This window comes from Rhinolophus sinicus, linkage group LG16 (assembly GCF_036562045.2).
Source record: "Rhinolophus sinicus isolate RSC01 linkage group LG16, ASM3656204v1, whole genome shotgun sequence".
Taxonomy (NCBI): Eukaryota; Metazoa; Chordata; class Mammalia; order Chiroptera; family Rhinolophidae; genus Rhinolophus; species Rhinolophus sinicus.
In genome coordinates this window covers 18,190,547-18,206,752 of record NC_133765.1, presented here as the reverse complement: position 1 = coordinate 18,206,752, position 16,206 = coordinate 18,190,547, and the positions used below count along the sequence as shown (strand labels likewise).

General features: G+C 53.6%; 2 gene segments (V, D, J or C); both read left to right on the top strand.

The window, feature by feature from the left end:
* LOC109439815 (putative non-functional immunoglobulin lambda variable 1-50) overlaps positions 1 to 5,096 on the top strand; it is a 370,373-nt gene extending 365,277 nt beyond the window's left edge. Inside the window, 2 exon segments of the V gene segment in view lie at positions 3,160 to 3,196; positions 4,617 to 5,096. Coding sequence covers positions 3,160 to 3,196; positions 4,617 to 4,933 — 354 coding nt within the window.
* The window catches only part of LOC109439166 (immunoglobulin lambda-1 light chain), a 316,010-nt gene extending 302,135 nt beyond the window's left edge, over positions 1 to 13,875 (top strand). Inside the window, 2 exon segments of the V gene segment in view lie at positions 8,224 to 8,260; positions 13,425 to 13,875. Coding sequence covers positions 8,224 to 8,260; positions 13,425 to 13,744 — 357 coding nt within the window.
* Positions 13,876 to 16,206: the final 2,331 nt, after the last annotated feature.

Sequence of the window (16,206 nt, the reverse complement as noted above, 5' to 3'; positions counted from 1 at the left end):
ATAGCGGGGACATGAAGAGAGAGGAGGAATCAAGGCAAGGTGGATGGAAATGGAGGAGGAATTCCGATGAGATGGCCTCAGGGTGCTGGATCCTTCAGTTCCCAAGACAGGCAGGACACCACCCTTCCCCAGACAGGACAGGTGTCAAGACCCTCAGGCCCCACAGGTTGCCCCACCCCTCTCAACTCTGGAGGAGAGACCTCAGAGCAGACACTTGTGCTGGCTGCACTCCTGGGAAAGGAGAAAAGGACAGGCCCTACCAGGTAGACAGATGTCCTAGAACAGACAGATTCCCCCAGTATGTCACAGGACAAAGGGCCCCTCACAACACACACAGACCCAGACTAAAAAGAGAATAACCACCTTCTGGGAGCCCATAGGACAGACAGAGCCCTGAGGAAACATGAGATCTCGAGGTGGTGCCAGTCAGAACCAGGAAACAGAGGGTGGGATGCTGGGTGGTGAGACCTGTGAGCCTGAGGAAGAAAAGATGGGTGAAGGGGGCCTCACCACTCCCCAAAGTCAGGCACTGAGAGTCTGCCAACAGGAGGTGAGTCTACCCTCCATCCCTGACCTGTCCAAAGGAGAGCAGGGGCCTGATTGGGACCTGTCGTGCACTTGGGGAGCTGAACCCCCATCAACACCGAGGTCAGGAGCTCCCAGGATGGACACCAGACCTCTAAGGTCCTGTCTTTCCCACACCCCACAGGTCAGCCCAAGTCAGCGCCCTCGGTCACTCTGTTCCCGCCCTCCTCTGAGGAGCTCAGCGCCAACAAGGCCACACTGGTGTGTCTCATCAGTGACTTCTACCCCGGCGGCGTGACTGTGGCCTGGAAGGCAGACGGCACCGTCATCAACCAGGGCGTGGAGACCACCAAGCCCTCGAAACAGAGCAACAACAAGTACGCGGCCAGCAGCTACCTGAGCCTGACGGCCGACAAGTGGAAATCTAAGAGCAGATACAGCTGCCAGGTCACGCACGATGGGAAAACCGTGGAGAAGACAGTGGAACCCTCATCGTGTTCTTAGGACGCTGAGCACCCCCACCCTCGGGGCACTGGAGACACAGGACCCCAGAGGATCACCTGTCCCAAACCTCCCTCGACCTTCTTGCTAAACCCAATTAATTCCCAATAAAACATCCTCATTGCCAATCAGACATCATGCTCTCTGCTCATTTTTGTTTAACGCAGTTTTGTCCTGAACTCTGCATCCGAGGGTGAACACAATTCTTTTGCCCTTTGAAAATGTGTGGAACTGGCCCTCACACCTTCCCTAACCTTACTGCTCTTGGGTGGACCACGTCTAGTTTCCAAGACCATGCCCAGGTTCCCCTGGACCCCGGGTAGTGCCTGAGCTGCCATACTGGATTCCTCAGTCCTGGCACTCAGATGTCTTCCCCGATTCCTAGCTCGTCTCACATTCCCCATCCTCACTGCTACTCCTTCCCCGTTCCGTAGGGTGCGGATGCTTCTCCTGGCTCATCAGACTGTGCTGTGCCCCACCCCCCACGCCCTAACACTCACACTCCCTACAGGATCCACAGTACTGGAGCCTGGGTGCTGACTCCCCCACTCCCCTCGGAGGACCCCGTGCCACAGAGTCATGGGGTCCGTGCTGTGTTCAATTCCCTGGCTGACAGGACTGACCTGCTCTTTCCATTTTCCATTCCCTTCCGGAGCAGCCCACCGCTGACCCCAGTGTGAGACCCAATGTCCACCTGTCTCGGGTGACCTGTTTGGGGCCTGATGTCAAAATCAAGTGTCAGGTTCTCGGACTGGGCTATTGACTGATCTGCAAACAGGCTCATCTTCTTAGAGGAAAGTGGAAGCTGTCACATTCCCACGTGTACACACACACACACACACACACACACACAAATCCACAAAACAAAAAGTACAAATGCACGTAAAGATACACTCACACACACGGGGTTCATACATACACACATCCACTGACAAACATTGCTCTCAGAGGTTCTGGGAGAGTTTGAGGAGAAGGTGTGGCTTGGGGACAAGGGGACATGACCAAAGAAAAGCCAGTCACTGCAAGCCCTGTGCTCTGACCTTCCAGAGAGGTCCAGGGACATCTGAAAGGGCAGGGACATTCCAGTAAAGGTTGAGAGTGATAAAGGGACAATAGAGAAGGTAGGCCGCAGGGAGTGTGCCAGGAACAGCTGGCAGATCTGGGAATGAGGGCAGAGGGATTGCTGAGCATGACCCTGTGTCAGAGAGAGAAGGAGGCCAGACCAGTGTGACCCTCTTGAGCGCTCTGCAAGGTGACATACATGGCCCAGGATGCCGGCTGAGGCCTTGGGTGTTGCTTCCCCAACTCCAACGTACAGGTCTGGCCCAGGGATGCAATGTGCATCGCAGGTTGTAAGGGCACCCTAACTGGTGACATTCCTGAACCAGGACATGTGGAATTCAACATGTGCGTAAGGGGACAGCGCACACTCACTCACTTAGAGCTCATAGAAAAGTACCACGCTGGGAGTGGCGTCAGCTTCCCCTTGGGCACAGGGCCCAGGCTGGGCCATGCCAGCTCTAATTCAACCCAGGCAAGGAGGCAGCTGCACCCACGGGCTCAGAGGGGGATGAACAGTGACCGTGCAACTGTACCTCAGGCTGTCCCAGGCGAGGACTGGGTCACTGGACCTCGGGACCATACAGAAGGGTCTGCATGCTGGGGTCAAGGTAATTGTCCTCCCACCTACACATTCCATTCCCACCCCTCATTCTAATAACCTCCATTGCTGAGGATGCTGAGGCATCCAGGACATCCCAACAATTCCGAGCTCTGCAAAGTCGTCCCAGCTCCACAAACTCTACAATAAACAACCTGCTCACCAATTTCACAATGATAACACAACGTGGGCCCGGGCACAGCTCCCAAAGAAGGATGCAATTGCGAGAAAGTTCTGAATCACTACCAGCACATTCTCCCCAACGCCATTCCATGACCGAGAACATGTGGGATCCTAACCCACAGGGAATTGATATTCCATGTGCAGTGGCCACCCACACTCCCCCTCCCCTCTGCCGATCACAACCCGTGACAAGGAGGCTGGACTTGGGCCTCCCTTGCAGCTGCAGGTGGGCCTGGGCAGGGGGTGGAGGGGGTGACAGGAGGTTTGTGTTCGAGACTGTGTCACTGTGTTATGTGTTCGGCGGAGGAACCCAGCTGACTGTCTCAGGTGAGTCTCTCCCTTTCGCTCCTTTTCAGGGCCCACAGTGAAATTTGGGTCAATTTTCCTCTTCTCTCCGTCCCTGCCTATACTACTGTTTGAATGGCTCTAGATTGCCATTACCTGAGCCTTTTCTGTCGGCCTGGCTCAGCCCCCTCTACCCGGTTTTGCTTCTGAGGCACCTGGTGGGGACAGGATGGGAGAATTCTAGGGATTCCTTCCAGCCCCTCCTCACTGTGACCAGACCTCCCTCTCCAGGGGAACTTCACCTCTGGCATCTGAGAGATTTGGTTCTCTCAGGGTCTCAAAGCTCTAGGTTCTCAGAAAAATTGAGGGTATAAAGGTCCACGAGAGTGGGGGGCTCTGGCTGGTGCACCAGGACCAGGGGATGTGGGAAGGAGGCTGGGATCCGCTGAACTGACATGTGTGTGTCTCTTGGATTCTGTCCTGTCTGGGCGGTAGATGGAAGCTAGTGAGGGGCTAGTGACAGGATCTCTATAGCGGGGACATGAAGACAGAGGAGGAATCAAGGCAAGGTGGACAAGAATGGATGGAGGATTTTTGATGAGAAGACCTCAGGGTTCTGGAACATTCCTCATCATCCAACACAGGCAGGAGCCCCTAGACAGGACGGGTGTAAGGACACTCAGGCCCCAAAGGTTGTCCCATCCCTATCAACTCTGGAGCAGAGTCCTCAGAAGAGATGCTTGTGCTGGGACCGGTGACAAGGACAGGCCCTGCCAGGCAGACAGATGTCCTAGGACAGAAAGATTCCCCCATTAGAATATCACAGGACCAAGAGACTCCTCCGAACAGACACAGACCCAGACTAAGAAGAGCACAGTTAACTCCTGGGGGAACCACGTGGACTCCCTGAAAATCCAGCCCTGTTGCTGATAGCACTCCCTACCTTGGAGGCCCTAGAATGTTTTCCGTGGGTAGTGGAGCACGGGTTACAATGATGATGCCAGGGGGACTCGGAGCAAGAAACTCCCTCTTCTAAAGAGAGGAGAGCCCAAGCCCAGGACAGGCAGATGCTCTGTTGTGAGAACACTGGGGAGAGGGATCAGGGGCAGATTCCGCAGAGACTGATGACCCAGCACAGACAGAGCGCTAAGAACGATGGGGTGTCAAGGTGATGCCAGTCAGTGCCAGGAAGCAGAGGGTGGGATGGTTGGTAATGAGACCTGAGAACCTGAGAAGGAAACAATGGGCAAAGGGGCGGCCACAGCTCCCAAGTATCAGGCACTGAGATTCTGCCAACAGGAGGTGAGTGACATCACCCATCCCTGACCTGACCAAAGGGAAGCGGGGCCACATGGGACCATGCCATGGACTTGGAGGAGATGTACCCACATGTAGACCGATGTCAGGAGCTCCCAGGATGGACACCAGACCTCTAAGATCCTGTCTTTCCCGCACCCCGCAGGTCAGCCCAAGTCAGCGCCCTCGGTCACTCTGTTCCCGCCCTCCTCTGAGGAGCTCAGCGCCAACAAGGCCACACTGGTGTGTCTCATCAGCGACTTCTACCCCGGCGGCGTGACTGTGGCCTGGAAGGCAGACGGCACCGTCATCACCCAGGGCGTGGAGACCACCAAGCCCTCAAAACAGAGCAACAACAAGTACGCGGCCAGCAGCTACCTGAGCCTGACGGCCGACAAGTGGAAATCTAAGAGCAGATACAGCTGCCAGGTCACGCACGATGGGAAAACCGTGGAGAAGACACTGACCCCCTCGGCCTGTTAGGTCTCTGAGAGACCTACCTTGGGGACATTCCTCACCCAGCCTCCCCTTTCACCAGCTCTCCCCTGTACCCCTGAGACCCTGCCCAGGATCAGCTCACACCGGGCAGGTCTCCCTGCCTCCCCACTTCTACTTCCCAATAAAGACCTAATCATTTATCATCTCACATTTCTGATGTGTATTCTGTGTCTGGCTGAGTCTCTAGGGTAAAGGGTCTGTTATTATGGGAAGGGTGAGTCATGACATGAGATTCCATCTACCTGTCGTCCACTCCACCACCTCACCAGGGACAGGTGAGCTCTGAGTGCTGTGGAGCCCTGACTCAGAGCAGGAACTTGTCCTGAGGTGCTGGCCCCTGAGATGCAGTCCTTGTCGCTTGGGACAGGAGATGCTTAAGTTAGAGGGACCCGGGAGCCCTGAGGAGGGATCAGGGAGAAATGAGCAGGGTCCTGTGCTGAGACCCAGAGTCAGTGGGTTTCTGTTGAGATGTGTGGGGTCAAGGTCAGGCTCAAGGTCACCCTCGCTGGAGGCGGGGACTATAATCGTGAAGAATGTCAATATTTGAAGCTTGATCAGGGGGAGAGTTTATGGTTGTTTTACTGATGGAGCAGATGATTTCAGCCTTCGTGCGGGGGAGGAAAACAGAAGTGGGTCAATGAGAAAGGGCACCATCCAGGACACAGAACGGGCATCAGTGATTATCTCTGGGAGAGAAATCAATGCGAATCCAGGAGTGGATTTAGGCGGGATCGGACTAGCTCAGAGCAGGGTGAGTGTGGTCTTGAGGCTACACCAGGTCAGGCTCCCTGGTGACACAGTGCCCCCAGCCCCCTGTCCACGAGCCCCCCTCCCACGTCACTCACTGTGGCTCAACCTCGAGTGCACCTGCAGCCTGGTATCAGAGACACTCTCACTCCAGGCCCCTGAGGCAGGTAAAGTTGCCTTACAGAGTTGCAGGGCCAACAGGCTGTCGGTCCACAGCTCCCCAACTCTCTCAGGCCTCCCTGTGTGTGAGTCTCATCAGGGACAGGGAGCTGCCTTCAGGCATTTCTGCCCCAAATCTCTGCCTAGGAGGTGAAAGGAAGCTAGGGGTCTCAGTGTCCCACAGCCTCTGCCTGACCCCACTCATGCATCTGAATGTTGGACTCTTGTAAGGAAGGGCCCCCCCCCCCACGTCTCCCTCATCTCAATGGCCCCGCTGGTAGAACGCCAGAATCTAACCACCCCTGATGCTGTCCTTCACTAATCTCCCATTTACTTTTGTCATTTTTTATCCTGGGAAACATTGACCACAAAAAAAAGAAAGCAGATGAATAAAAATGACCCCTGTTTCTATCAACCAGACACATCCAAAGTCATCAATTCACTCGTGATGCTGACCCACCCACAACAGAGTGACTCCTGTCTTATGCAATATTTTGAAGCAAATATGTTATCATAACTTTTCATCTGTAAATATTTCATTAGTGTGCTGAAACATAAGGACCTAAAAGATAACTACAATATAATTATCAAACTTGAACAGAAATTATCAATAATTCTTTAATATTAAAAATCAGTTTCTCCTCAAATGGCTTATAATTCTTATGTTTATTTATTTGGTTGTACTTTTGGTGCTGTTGCATTTGGTCATTTTTTGTTTGTTTGCTTTCTTTTTGGTGTTGTTTTTCCTTCTTGTTTTTTTTTAATTCATTTCAGGTGTACAAACAATATCATAGTTTGTTATATTTACATATGAAGATTGAATAAGGTTTCACGCTCTGATTGGCAGGTGTTGGGTCTGTATCTCCCAAATCGCTCCACTTTTCCTTGCAAGGTAGTGGCTGCAGGAGCTGAGATGTTGGTCCGGGGACTCCCCCACAGTCAGCATGCAGTCCCCAGCCTCCTTGAGCTGTACCAGGGCGGGTCTCTCTGCTTCATGTTCCTGCAAAGTGGTTCTGAGATAGAAAGGATTGATAGGGTTCAGGTGTGACATTTTGATAAGATCCCTTCCTAGGATGTTTGGCGACTTTCATCCAAGGTGCCAGTGGGGACATAACTGGTAGAATGAGGTCACTGGATTCTCAATCTCAGGTGCATCAGATGGGATGGAATGCCAAGTGCAATATTTCAGATCTGTCCTCCTTTCTCTTGTGAAGTCTGCAATTAGTCCACACAGCGAGGCCTGTCAGATGCTCTTTCCTCTCCCAGGAATATGTATTTTAGGCAAATATATAGATGCATATAAATGTTTGGTCTTTCCTTTATAGAACAATTTACAAGATGATGACCTGGTCCCTGTTCTCTTCTGAAGCTGAACCATTGAGCATCATGGTGAACTCTAGGATATAAATATATGTGATGGGTTCAAATCCACTGTGGTTAGTTTTTCTTGATGAGGAATGTTCCTACCTTTCCCCACGGACAGCCTCCTCAGGTGGCCCTGGGATCCTCTGGAATCAGCCCAGCAGATCTCAACGACTCCTGCTTTCTGCTGAAACAGCATGTTTTAGGCCCATTCTGTGCCTTTCCCATTCGGGCCTGGAATGGGCTATTTGCCCCCAGTATCCTGGGTCCTTTTACTGTGTGGTATTTAGAGATCAAAATCCAAGTGCTAGCTCACATCTCCCTGTCTAATTAAATGATCCCAGACACAGCCAAAAATCCGATGATACCTGAAGGGTGACAGGGGATCCTACAAAGTCCCTGAAGATGGAGGCTGGTGTTACCTGCTAGAATCAGACCAGTCCTCCCTAGAGATGCCCATCCCAGTCTAGGATAACACTGGGGAAGCCGGAGAAAGGGAGATGCAAGGAGTCCCAGCTGGGGTCAGATTGAAGAACCTTATGGCCAGTCCATTCCAAGGCAACCCACCCTTCCTGTGGGGAGATTGGGGACACCTGAGGACGCCTCCTACCCTGGCCCTGTGGTCTCACTGATGGGTCAATGTTCTACCAACTCTATATAGAAGAGAAGCCTTGTTCTCCTCCAGGGAATTTCACTCCATAGAAAAGCAAATGCCATCCTATAAACTCGTTTCCATTCCTGGGCAATGATTAGTGGGAAAATCATCTCCAACATGCCAACTTCCTGCAGGACCAGACTTTCCAAGGATAGTACTGCTTGGCACAAGGGGTCACCCATCCTGTTATGTGCTGGGGGTGGGCAGGGCAGGCATATGGGCCCCCCTGATGAGCAGACACCAGTGCCTGGAGCAGTGGCCCAAGCTTCCTCCATCACAGCTGCAGTTGGGGGGGTGGGTGGGGCAGGGGCCTCCTAAGGAGGGGTTTTTGTACCAGTCTGTGTCACAGTGTCATGTGTTCGGCGGAGGGACCCAGCTGACCGTCCTAGGTGAGTCTCTTCTTCTCCCCACTCCCCTGCTTTCCCCAAGGTTTGGGCAATTTTCTGCTGCTTTTGCTCTTTTTATACACCTGCCCTGAACTCCTGCCCATGATGATCCAGAGAGGGGCTCCAGGGGCCCTGGCCTCTTCCCCTCTCTGGTGGAATCCTCCTGCTGCCTCAGCTGCTCCCATCACCTCTGACCACACACAAGGGACTGGACCAGGCACCAAATAGGGCCAAGAGAACATTGGGGTCCTAAGACTTGTTCTTTCTGTCTCCTATGGACAACCATTGTCTCAGGGGTCATTAGCGGACATCCTCTCCCGGGGAAAAATGGCATTGCGGGTTACCACCTGGAGACTTTACAAGGACTCAGACCCCCCTTGTGCCAGGGACAAGCCTGGGGACAAGTAGATCAGAGGTTCAGGGAAGATCCTGGGACTGTGGGACTCGGGATCCACAGCTCAGAACATTGCAGGGGTGGAGGGGTTCCTCCAGGCCTCTATGGGGTTGCCATTCAGAGTCCTCAGCCAGCCCGGGACCCAGGGAACCATGAGAAAGGGAGGACAGAGAGGGGAGGAGAGGCTAAGAGCTAGGAGAAGGAGAATGGGAAAATGGGGGGAGGTGAAATCCTGGGACATCTGGGTTATACTCCTTAGAAGCACGAATCCCTGAGGGAACAGATGGCAGATACCTCGGCATGAAATCTCCAGGCTAACCCAGTACCAGAAGGGAACCTCCAGTCAACTCTGCAGATAGGAGAGACCCAAGAAGGCAGACAGAGTCTCCCTGATGAGCCACGTTCTTACCCCATTAGAGAAGCTCAGAGAAGACAGATTTGGATACAAACAGACCTTTAGAACATAGGCCCACAGCAGATATGTCAGGTCAGAAATGTCTCAAGATTGAGCCCACTGTGGTCAGAGCACACATCATCCTCTCTGGGGACAGACGATGGACCCCATCAGACCCCATCAGAACATGAGGATGAGGTGGAGAAGGAGGGTGAGGGACAGACCTCTGTGTGGGAGGCCAGTAACCAGTTATGTTTTCAGAAGAGGGGACAGCAGTTCTCGAGGCTCTGATTTTCCCAGGAGAGGGGAGCTCACTGAGGCACAGCCTCAAACCAGCCTTCTTGACATGGATCTCAATGGGACGCAAATTGTCCCTGAACTAGGGGCTATGATTGGGTCCTCAGGATCCCACATCCAGACCGAGTTCAGGAGCTCCCAGGATGGACACCAGACCTCTGAGGTCCTGTCTTTCCCACACCCCACAGGTCAGCCCAAGTCAGCGCCCTCGGTCACTCTGTTCCCGCCCTCCACTGAGGAGCTCAGCGCCAACAAGGCCACACTGGTGTGTCTCATCAGTGACTTCTACCCCAGCGGCGTGACTGTGGCCTGGAAGGCAGACGGCACCGTCGTCACCCAGGGCGTGGAGACCACCAAGCCCTCAAAACAGAGCAACAACAAGTATGCGGCCAGCAGCTACCTGAGCCTGACGGCCGACAAGTGGAAATCTAAGAGCAGATACAGCTGCCAGGTCACGCACGATGGGAAAACCGTGGAGAAGACAGTGGAGCCCTCAGCATGTCCTTAGGACGCTGAGCACCCCCACCCTCGGGGCACTGGAGACACAGGACCCCGGGAGGATCACCCATCCCAAACCTCCCTCGACCCTCTTCCTAAACCCAATTAACTCTCAATAAAATGCCCTCATTGTCAATCAGAAATCATGCTCTCTGCTCATTTTTGGTTTATGCGTTTTTGTCCTGAACTCTGCATGCCATGGTGAACACAATTCTTTTGCCCTTTGAAAATGTGTGGAACTGGCCCTCCACACCTTCCCTAACCTTACTGCTCTTTGTGGACCATGTCTAGTTTCCAAGACCATGCCCAGGTTCTCCTGGACCCCGGGTAGTGCCTGAGCTGCCATACTGGGTTCCTCAGACCTGGCACTCAGATGTCTTCCCCGATTCCTAGCGCATCTCACATTCCCCATCCTCACTGCTACTCCTGCCCCCTTCCGTAGGGTGCGGCTGCTTCTCCTGGCTCATCAGACTGTGCTGTGCCCCACCCCCCACGCCCTAACTCTCACACTCCCTACAGGATCCACAGTACTGGAGCCTGGGTGCTCACTCCCACACTCCAATCGGAGGACCCCGTGCCACAGAGTCATGAGGTCCAAGCTGTGTGACAGGACTGACCTGCTCTTTCCATTCCCTTCCGGAGCAGCCCACCGCTGACCCCAGTGTGAGACCCAATGTCCACCTGTTTCGGGTGACCTGTTTGGGGCCTGAGGTCAAAATCAAGTGTCAGGTTCTAGGACTGGGCTATTGACTGCTCTGCAAACAGGATCATCTTCTTAGAGGAAAGTGGAAGCTGTCACATCCCTACACGTACACACACACACACACACACACACACACACACACAAAACAGAAGTATAAATGCACATAAACATACACTCACACACACGATGTTCATACATACACACATCCACTGACAAACATTGCTCTCAGAGACTCTGGGAGAGCTTGAGGAGAAGGTGTGGCTTGGGGACAAGGGGACATGACCAAAGAAAAGCCAGTCACCGCAGGCCCTGTGCTCTGGCCTTCCAGAGAGGTCCAGGGACACCTGAAAGAGCAGGGACATTCCAGTCCAGGTTGAGAGTGATACAGGGACACAGGAGAAGGTTTGCCGCCAGGAATGTGCCAGGAACAGCTGGCAGATCTGGGAATGAGGGCACAGGGATTGCTGAGCATGACCCTGTGTCAGAGAGAGGGATGCCAGGCATGCTATCCCTTGCATGGTCTCTGCATGTGACATACAGGGAACACAATGCAGACTGTGCCCTGGGTGATAGGTAGCCACCTGGGTGATGGGTGACCACCGCGATCCACCTGGCAGGTTTAGTCCAGGGGTGCTATATTTGTCACACATTGTGGGAGCATCCTGACTGGTGACATTCCTGAATATGGACACGTGTAATTCAGCATTTGGTAAGGGGACAGCAGACACTCACACACTGAGAACTCATAGAAAATACTGGACTGGCAGAAGTGATCACTTCCCCATCTGTGCAGGGCCCTGACTGGGCCGTTCAAGCTCTAACTTAACCTAAACACCCACACCAGGAGGCACCTGCACCCATGGGGTCAGGAGCAGGACGAAACAGTGACCATCGCAATGCACCTCAGGCTGTCCCTGCAGAGGCCGGGACACTGCAGAGTAGGACGGGCAGAAGAGTCTGCATGCTGGGATAAACGTGAGTGTCCCCCACCCACCCTTCCCTTTCCCACCCACTAATCCTCTGCTGAGGATGGTGGGCCTTCCAGGATCTCCCCGCGATTCCTAGCTCTACAAGAGGGTCCCATTTCCATCATCTCTGATAAACATGCCTGCTCACAAATTTCACAATGACAACACGACATGAATTGAACCAGGGCACATTCCTAAGGATACAATTAGTAAAAATTCTGGTGCAATATCAACTCATTGGAACCAACGTCATCCCCACGGCCAAGCACATCTGGAATCCTAAAACTGCATCGACTTGAAATTCCATGTAGAGGGACCACGTCCGCTCTCCATCCCATCTGCCTGTTCGTGACCCGTGACAAGGAGGCTGGACTTTGGGCCTCCCTTGCAGCTGCAGGTGGGCCTGGGCAGGGGATGGAGGGGGTGACAGGAGGTTTGTGTGTGAGTCTGTATCACAGTGTGTTGTGTTCGGCGGAGGGACCCAGCTGACTGTCTCAGGTGAGTCTCCCTCTTTCCTTCCTCTTCCTTGGGGTTCGCAGTATAATTTGAGTAGATTTTTATCTGCTTTCAGTTAGTCTAGAACTGAAGTCTGAATCTCTCTTCATTCTCTGACCTTCACCTTTTCCATCTGCCTGGCTCAGCCCCCTCTCCCCTGTTTTGCTTCCGAGGCACCTGGTGGGGACAGGATGGGAGAAGTCTAGGGATTCCCTCCAGCCCCTCCTCACTATGACCCTGACCTCTCCCTCCAGGGGAACTTCACCCCTGGATTCTCAGAGGTTCAGCTCCCTCTGGGTCTCTGAGCCTTAAGGTCTCAGGAGACTTGAGGGACTGAAGTCCTCGAGAGTGGGGGGCTCTGGCTGGTGCACCAGGACCAGGGGATGTGAGAAGGAGGCTGAGATCCGCTGAACTGGACGTGTGTGTGTCTTTGGATTCTGTCCTCTCTGGGCAGTAGATGGAAGCTAGTGAGGGGCTAGTGACAGGATCTCTATAGTGGGGACTTGAAGAGAGAGAGGAAGAATCAAGGCAAGGTGGATGGAAATGGAGGAGGATTTCTGATGAGGTGGCCTCAGTGTGCTGGATCCTTCAGTTCCCAAGACAGGCAGGACACCACCCTCCCCCAGACAGGACAGGTGTCAAGACCCTCAGGCCCCACAGATTGCCCCACCCTTATCAACTCTGGAGGAGAGACCTCAGAGTAGACACTTGCGCTGGCTGCGCTCCTGAGTCAGGTGAAAGGACAGGCCCTACCAGGCACATGGATGTCCTAGGACAGACAGATTCCCCCAGTATAACATCACAGGACTGAGAGAACCCTCAAAACAGACACAGACCCAGACTAAAGGGAACCCACGTGGACCACTTGAAAATCAGCCCAACTGTGGACACCCATCCCTACCTGGGCAGCCCCAATGTGTTCTCTGTGGGTAGTGGAGCAGTGGCAGCAATGACAGTGTCAGGGGGACTTTGAGCCAGAAACACCCCACAAGGGAGGAGAGCCCAAGCCCAGGACAGAGAGGTGTCCTTTGTGAGGACACTGGGGAGAGATATCAGGGAGAACTCTCACACAGACTGATGCCCCAGGACAGACAGAGCCCTGAGGAAACATGAGATCTCCAGGTGTTGCCAGGCAGAAACAGGAAACAGAGGGTGGGATGGTGGGTAGTGAGACCTGTGAAACTGAGGAAGAAATGGTGGGTGAAGGGGGCCTCATGACTCCCAGGTATCAAGCACTGAGATTCTGCCAACAGGAGGTGAGTGTCACCTCCCATCCCTGACCTGACCAAAGGGAAGCAGGGGTCACATTGGGACCATGCCATGGACTTGGAGGAGATGTACCCACATCCAGACCAAGGTCAGGAGCTCCCAGGATGGACGCCAGACCTCTGAGGTCCTGTCTTTCCCGCACCCCACAGGTCAGCCCAAGTCAGCGCCCTCGGTCACTCTGTTCCCGCCCTCCTCTGAGGAGCTCAGCGCCAACAAGGCCACACTGGTGTGTCTCATCAGCGACTTCTACCCCGGCAGCGTGACTGTGGCCTGGAAGGCAGATGGCACCCCTGTCACCCAGGGCGTGGAGACCACCAAGCCTTCGAAACAGAGCAACAACAAGTACGCGGCCAGCAGCTACCTGAGCCTGACGGCCGACAAGTGGAAATCTAAGAGCAGATACAGCTGCCAGGTCACGCACGATGGGAGCACCGTGGAGAAGACAGTGGAGCCCTCAGCGTGTTCTTAGGACGCTGAGCACCCCCACCCTCGGGGGGCTGGAGACACAGGACCCCGGGAGGATCACCCGTCCCAAACCTCCCTCGACCCTCTTCCTAAACCCAATTAACTCTCAATAAAATGCCCTCATTGCCAATCAGACATCGTGCTCCCTGCTCATTTTTGGTTTATGCGTTTTTCTCCTGGTTCTCACCTTCCCTGGGCTGTCTGTGGCTATGGAGCCCATTTCATCTCCAGAGCATCCCTGTTCCCTTAGGACCCCCTACGCCTCTTGTCTCTCCAGGTACACTGTCCTGTGTCCCGTATCTTAGGCCCTCACTGTCACACTCACTGCAGACCTGTCAGTCCTTGAACTCTCATTATTCACCCCTACACTCCCTGTTGGGGACCCCTGCCTCCCACCAGTGTCTCGGGGGTCTCAGCTGTATCCTAGGCTCATGGATGACGGTGCCAGTTAAGCTGTCTTTCGATGCCTTAGAGGCCAGCCTACCACTGACGCTCCCACAAGCACTATTGTCAAATTGGCCTTTGGTGGCCAATGTCGCCATGAGGTTGAAGTAAAGAATCAGATTCTGTGAATGTACCATGAATATATCTCTGTACTGAGTCATCTTCTTGGCAGCTCAGATGCAACCTGAAAACCTGAAAAATTATTGTCCTAGGAGCTGACACAGTAACAGGGTCTGAGGTGTTAGAAGGACACACGTGTGTGCATGCACATGTTCTCACTAACATGAGCTCGCACGCACAAACACGCACACACACACACACACACATGCTTTTGTAAACATGACCACATAGCTCATGTGTCCAGGATGTTTGGTGGCATCCAGAACCCTGCCTCAGCTTGGCAGAGAGCAGAGGCTCTTTCATCTCTGGGTTGTAAATTGGACTTCTCACTTGTTACACTGGACACTTCCCACATGCGCAGAGCCAGGGACACAGCCGTTTTCAGGACTGGAAGATACCTGGGATATAACAGGACACTTAGACATTTCCTCTTACCCCCTCAATGGCTGGGGAGGGCTGGAAGGTCACTCACAAGGACACAAAGTTGCATTGGGGAGGGACCCTCCCTTCTCCCCCTCCCATCAGCCAGACCAGCCCCCACGACAAGGAGGCTGGACTTTGGGCCTCCCTTGCAGCTGCAGGTGGGCCTGGGCAGGGGGTGGAGGGGGTGACAGGAGGTTTGTGTTCAAGACTGTGTCACTGTGTTATGTGTTCGGTGGAGGAACCCAGCTGACCGTCTCAGGTGAGTCTCTCCCTTTTTTTCCTCCTTGGGTCCACAGTGAAATTTGGGTAGATTGTTCTCTCCTTCCCATCCAGTCTTGGCTGGGATGTGAATCACCCTGGCATTCCGTAACCTTCACCTTTCTGTCTGTCCAGCTCAGCCCCCTGTAACCTGTGTTTCTTCCGAGGCACCTGGTTGGTATAGGATGGGAGGGTCTCTGGGGCCCCTCTCTGCCCCTCCTCACTGTGAGTCCAAAATCTCCCCCCAGAGAAACTTCTCTGGACTCTGAGGCAGAAGAAATCCTCATTTTTCTTTGAGGGAGAGTTTCACTCTCACCCACAAATACCCAGACAACATTCCAGAACAGAAGGGAGGGCAGAGGACCCAGTGTAGCCATCTTGTGCACCTTCTTGCTCATTACTCTTTTTTTTTGGGGGGGGGGCGCATGTCCACCTCCAATATCCTCCCAACGGTTTCCAGGATAATGTGTGACATCTCTGCTTTAGAATCCTGGGGCCTCACCATCTGGGACTGTGGGCAAGACAGCCCCTCCTGAAATAGAGGAGAACGTGAACCCAGGACAGAAAGATGCCCTGTAGGAAGACACCAGGGAGAGAGGAACCTGGAAGGGTATCTCAGACAGACAAATGCCCCCGGACAGACAGATTCCCTAAGGAGTATTAAGATCTCAAGGTTGATGCCAGCCAGCAAAGGAGCGCCCTGGTGGGTGGCAATTTATAAGGATGTGTGAACCTGAGGAGAGATTGAGGCCAAAGAGAGGCCCAGAACTCCTATAATTAGGGTGCTGAGGTTCTCCCTACAGACATGTAGGGCTCTCTGCATGTCCCACCCTAGTTGTCCCCAGCCCTGCTTCTTGTACCCATCAACTCTCAATAAAGTGTCCTCATTGTCAATCAGAAATTGTGCTCTCTACTCATTTATTTTGCCTCATATTTAATTTGAGACCTCTACTCCTTCTTGGGATGGGGTGGGGGGAATTTCTGGCACCCAGTGGGAAGGTACCCATGGTGAGAGGCTCAGATAAAACTGGTCAGGACGTAAAGACCTGGTCACCACTCAGTCCCTCTGCCTTAGCCTTACCCCCGTTCCTCCTCCAGGACACAGCCGTGCCCATTCTGTCCCTCCTTCCTGGTCGGAGTTGGCCATGGCCGGTGATCTCCAGATAAGCCCTCCCTCCCTGCCCTGGTCGGGACCTTCTACAACCCCCACCTCCCTACCCC